The 6,298-nt window shown below is 33.3% G+C and overlaps 1 protein-coding gene across 2 annotated transcripts in view; it reads left to right on the plus strand.

The window, feature by feature from the left end:
- LOC134790082 (RNA-binding protein 24-B-like) overlaps nt 1-3,204 on the plus strand; it is a 38,578-nt gene extending 35,374 nt beyond the window's left edge. The window contains exon 5 of one of the 2 annotated variants that reach the window (XM_063760845.1): nt 240-3,204. In XM_063760845.1, coding sequence (XP_063616915.1) covers nt 240-373 — 134 coding nt within the window. In that variant the 3' untranslated portion in view covers nt 374-3,204. The remainder of the gene's footprint in view (nt 1-239) is intronic. The other variant, XM_063760847.1, reaches the window with a different exon arrangement.
- Nucleotides 3,205-6,298: the final 3,094 nt, after the last annotated feature.

A 6,298-nucleotide genomic window follows, 5' to 3' on the forward strand; every position in this document is an offset into this window, starting at 1 on the left:
TTTGCTTGCTCAACGACACAAAAGAAACGTAGAGACTTACCTAGTCTATAGCTCAAATAAATATAACCTTCCCATGGCATAATAGTACCTCAAAGTAGCCGGTAGTATATTTCCGCCATAAAGATGCCAAATAAGATCCGATACTCTGCGTATCGCGTAAACGCGAATTCTTACAATAGATTAGTGTAGTGTAAATGTAGGTAAGTTTGTTCCTAATAGCCTTTTTTCATTGATTTCAGCAGCTGCGGCGGCGGCGGCTAGTGGAGCCGGCTACATGTCGCCTTACTACGCGCTACCCAGCGGAGGAGTGCAGGCACCCCTTCTGCCACCCCTCTCCTACCCTCCACAACTTCAAGAGGCACGCATGCAGTAACCAATGAAGAAAACAGTGGCTATACTATGACAAAAATGCCCCAGAACATTTTAAGATCTGACCCAAAATTAGTCTTTGGATATCTTATTAAGGCTAGTGGATTAATAAATTTATATATTTGACAGCGTTGCAGTGTAGCCATGGAAATGACGACGTAGGATTTTAAAATGTGATGAAATGATGATAGGTAAATATGGCTGAGGGAATACACTTAGCGTTCCCGTTTTGGATGAACGAATATTAGGGAATCATAGTGCCTATAGTATACTATACTTAGGTTATTATAAAAGTTATGGAGTGAATAAATGAGGTCGAACGGTCCGTTTGTTACCACAGGAAAGCCAAATATTTAGACTAAACGTTAAACAATTTCTTACCAATAGAAATTGGTGTCAACCAAAAATAAGCGACGACCAAAGCTGTGAGCTTTTAGTAGGATTAAGATGGCTGACGGTAGATCGACCAACCGGACGTCGACGCGGGGCGGCGGTCTGTCTGATTTATTAAACTAGATATGTAAAATAAAACAAAGTTCTTGCCTGATTGATTCATTCATTCTTCCTGACATCACATTATGTACTTAAATCATATTTCCTATTTTTTATACTTGATAGATTAATTAGATATACTTTTCTAGGTACATTTTCCATCATATTTTAATACGATTGTATAATCTTACCCATTAGTCCCATTACAATTACTACACATTTTATTTCAATTTACGTATCAGCTGTTAAATGACAATAAAATATACTATACTACCTATATTATTATCATCGAATACAGACTATTGCAGCTTGTGAGATAAAAGGTCTTACCAAAATATTGCGATATATTTTTACTGTAAGGCAGCTAACGTCTTCAAATTATATTGTACTTCCTGATTTAACACATTGTATTTACACATATATTTTACTTAGATACCTTTATCACTTTATCAGTAAAATACCCAAATACATAATTCATATTGTAGAAGTGACATTTCTAAAATAGTAGTGACCATAATCGTGTTAAGTGTTTCGGTAACTGGCCTCCTCTTATTGTTATATACAATAAATAATTAAGTGTTATCCTAGCTTCCAATCCATGCTGCAATACTGCACGTAGGTATAAGGTAATTTAACACGGTCCGATATAATCTGAGGCTATTAAAATGAAATGGCTTTGCAACTCAACTGCATGTATCGGAGTCGTAAAAAAAATTACTTATCATGGAAAGGACATATGAACTGGGCCTATTTTAGCGCTGGAAAAATACTAAAAAACAGTGTACTTAATATGAATAAAAATCGGATAATGTTCTTTTAATTGTACTTATGTAGACATTATAAATACCCTCATTTTTTATGTAACGCATATTTATGACTTACCAAAGCTGATGTCATTGTCAAGCGCTAGTTAATGTAGCTTATTCGGGTAGGTAGTTCCCAGAAGTTCTAAAGAACGCTTTAGACGAGATCGAACCTTACGGTTAAGAATCCCAGTTGTATAGAACAATTGGGAAGTACCTGCTTATATTGTGTGGCTTAGAATAGTAAAGCCAGAAACGTGAGTCCGGTCACTCGTAATGACCATTAATGGTAATCATTCTTTCACTCTAAATCGGCGCTAATGTGGAAGTGTTTGCATTTTGGCATTAACAGTAGATCGGCTTCATGGATTCAGGCTTCTAGGCTTTAATATTCTTGGCTTGTGTAGGTCTACGACATGTCCACGTTGCTCAATACGCCCAACGAGGGCTCGGTTTAGGGTTAAGGAGAGCAATAAACTTATTAAATATTATTAATAAGGTTAATGTAATGAAGTTCTCGGAAACGTAATTTCTTGTACTTGCCTCTTCGTAATGTAGGGTTCGTTCTCCAAGGCGGTAGAGTACTTACTAGTTAGAATAATTCAATGACTAGTCCATATAACGTTATTATAATGAATTTCATTGTCTGCCGGCCTACTTGCTTAAATTCTTAACTGTATGTATTTTACAACTTTATAATTTATAAAGCAGATTAAAATAGATAACTAAAATAGATTTGTCATGTCGAATATATGGCAAAAATCCATATCGACATTACCGACTATTATGCAAAACATCTTCTTTTTTTGTAATTATTACTTATAGTATTTTAAAATAAACATAGTTAGGTATATAAAATTGAACGTAAAGTTGGCCGGTGACTTAGTACAAGTTAGAAGCACTAGACATATAGGTATAGATCACTGAATCGTAGTCTGTAAGAATAATTTTAATTATTGTAATATGCTGTTATTCGTAATTTATTTTGTTGATATTTGTAAATCTACACGTTGATAACTATTTATTATGTGGAAGAGTAATAAAAATTGTTGAATATTTAGGCCGAATCTAATGACTAATCACATGCGTCTGAGCTTCAGCCAGGTTCGGCCCTATAATTATATACGAAATGTACACAATATACATTATAATTTAAGTATGTAGATTTTAACTATTAAATGCATACCAAATAAAATATTGAAACACGTTAGCCATAGCGGTGGCCATCTTGCCTTATATATAGACTACATAATACATAGTTTATAATAAATACTATACATATTACATATCCAAACAAGTAGGTATACCTACTTGCATATATTATTTTCTAAAGTTTCTAGGCTCATCACGCCAAACTGTCCACTATAGTGCATTTCATTCACAGTAATTTAAGCACAATATTTATGTATTATGTATGTACGATAAATGTGAAATCATAATAAAATCTTAATAATTGTTATCATTAATTTAAAAGTATACTATAATGTACTTAATAATATAGGATAAACCTAAAATGAAAAATTAAATCGTAAGGGACAAAGTTTGTTGTTTTTTTTTGGCTGCCTTCCTTCATACCCTTAATCATACCTATATCAACCTAAGTATGCTTTAACCGTAACTACTTATTTTATTATATAGATACCAAATGTTTGATAGTCTTTATGAAGCGTTTCACGGACCCTAGCTGTTCTGTAAAAAGGCAATATTAACCCTTTATAAGGCCCCAGTTATACAGATATGCTACGTGAAAGTTAAATACACTACCATGTTTGTAATGCACTGGGGAACACATCTACGGCAAAAAAATAACGAAATCATTAAGAAAAACATGTGGTCAATATATGCACTCAGCCTGTTAGTGCACTTGAGTTTTCAGAAGATCTGTTTCCAATATACCTGTTCATTGACATTGACATAACAAACATAACGTGCTCTGTACAGACTGGCGTTTAATTGACTACATACGGTAAATCGAACATTATTGTGTATTTTGTAGTGGGTAGGATTAATATACGAATATCACTGAAAAAATTATAACCTGTGGCCCGTTTTACGTAATACCATGCAAAAAGTTCTAATGACAATACTTATCGATATAGCATGTAACCTTTTATAATTTTATGCACAAATGATACACTTTCCTGACACTAATAACAACGTAGTACAGTTATTGCAATTCACGATGGAGAGTGGATTTATCAAAATTAGACCTTGTCATCATACCAATAAGAGTCTTGCCACTCGCCATCGTGAATTGCAAGAGCTATAATTCAAATTATTAGATACAGCGACGTGTATATTTTTAATAGTATAATGGAAACAATGACGATAGGTTGCTTCCCTTGACAGGCATAGTGCATAAATTGACCACATACTATAGATTAATTAATTACACTAAAATTAAATACTGACCGAAAAAGTATGAATGAGGAAAGAAACCCTGATATATTCGCTATATAATACCATTATAGTTAAATAAAAAAGAGGATGTTATTCTCCGTAAATGTTTATTAACTAAGTGGTTTCCAAATCGTCTCTGCCTTATAAAGGGTTAAGAGTATAAGGACTCAGCATTTTTCTCATATTTTTTAATCTTAAATAGCTATTTCGATAATATGAATCAATTTGAAACGACTTCATAAGAGGACTATGAATAGCTGGATAAATACCGGTCATATATTTTATTTGTGTATTTGAGTGCTTACAGTGCAAGAAATTTTCTTGAAGAAATATGATATACCTTACAAGTTTATAATTTATATGTATGTACAAACAGGATTTCTAAATAACTTACCTACTCAAAACTTTCGAGATAACGAATCACAGCAATACTATAAGAACTGAACACTGAAATAAACTGAATTGAATGACTCAATGAACTGGTGTAAAAGATATATAGGTAATAATCTAATAACAAATGGTAATATTTTGACTTTGCCGCCATTTTTATTAGGTGACAGTAGTGTCGTGACGAAGTCCAAAGTGTACCTACTGAATTCTTTAAATGTTGACGAATTTAATTTCCTTATAGTACTCTTACAATATGAACGGATTTGATGAAAAATATAAATGTATATTATGTTGAACTGTGACAAATGGATATCCCGATTCTCGGGAAAACAAAATAAAATAAATTTTAATATAAAAGAAATAAATAAGCATCAATAGGGAATATTAGGCAAAGCTCTGTGTAGGTGGCGCCACTAGACATACAGTAAACAAAGCTCTATATCTCTATGGAAAGCTCGTTGACATCATCAATGACACATCATGTCATGGTGTCATGTTGTCATGTCATAAACAAATAATTAGTAAAAGTGAAAAGTAATTAAGTAAATTATTATAATAGGTACATAATTTTAATAATCATATTTAATTACTTTTACTGTGAATATGGCGCCCTACGGATATTTAAAGGTCGAAGAACTTAAAAAGCTGCTTCGGGAACGTGGTGCAAGCCTAAAAGGAAATAAATTAATAGTTTAAAAAACACTAGAAAAACACGCTTGATGCCTGATCGTGTTCAAAATCCATTACGTGACCGTTCTCACGAGTGCAAACACGACTATGATACGATATTCCATCATGGAATGCCAGTGCCTATCTTCCGGCTTTATCATCAGACTTTGAAACCTAATCGTGGTAAAAGTTCATTTCAAGACTTTTCTAACAAATCCAAACACAGCTATGATACGATGTTCCATCATGAAGTTCCAGTTCATATCTTCCGGCTCCATCATCAAATCAGTTCGACAGTACCATATTATTGTAACTACATACCTACAGCTGCCAATTTTCATGGCGCTACGATCCTTGGAAGATGGTTAAATTAGATTCCATTACATAGTTACATACAGGTCGACGGTCGACCTAATAAAAGCGTTTTAATTACTTACTTAATCATATTTAAACCTATTTAATTCCATTTTTCAGAATGTAATTTTTACTTTTGTCTTGTTCCAGGCTTACCCTATACGACGAACATAATAACTTTGGTAGCATAAAAAGTGGTTACACAGGTTACACTGAAGGCAACAGCTCAAAATCTTTATTCACGCCATTGCCGGAAAAATTTAAAGACATCAATTCTAGCTCAGATTTACACTGACGACCTACACTTTCTAATCTTTCTATAGAGTCCTTACAAAGATAATACCTACTGTTAAAACCTGAGTGTGTCTAACTATCCAGTTGGCGACCTGCAGTGTAATCACTTATTGTACTACAAAAGTTATTGTTTTCATAAGCCTTGAAACAAGTAGTTTTCGTCGACTCATTAGTCTAGTCTAGTTTTTTTTTTGTAATGCCATTATAATATGCTACTGTTACATTGTTAACTTATAAATGAATAAATGATTATAAGTGTTATGTTTCCGAATCATTTCAAACTTTATTATATACAAATTATTACTTTATCAATAAACAAAGGAGTCGTCGTAACTAGTCGTGCCCACAGAGTCAAGGACAATTGGACATAGACTTTCTTGGGCCACAGCTTCTTCAAGATAATGAACACCACAATCGAATGCTGCCATCTCGTACGAAGCGTTACATGTTGTTGTATTAAAACCAGGCATATAGTTTTGCAACTGTGGGTTATCTACACTATTTTCTTGCGCCACAACATAATCAAC

This window comes from Cydia splendana, chromosome 4 (assembly GCF_910591565.1).
Source record: "Cydia splendana chromosome 4, ilCydSple1.2, whole genome shotgun sequence".
Lineage (NCBI taxonomy): Eukaryota > Metazoa > Arthropoda > Insecta > Lepidoptera > Tortricidae > Cydia > Cydia splendana.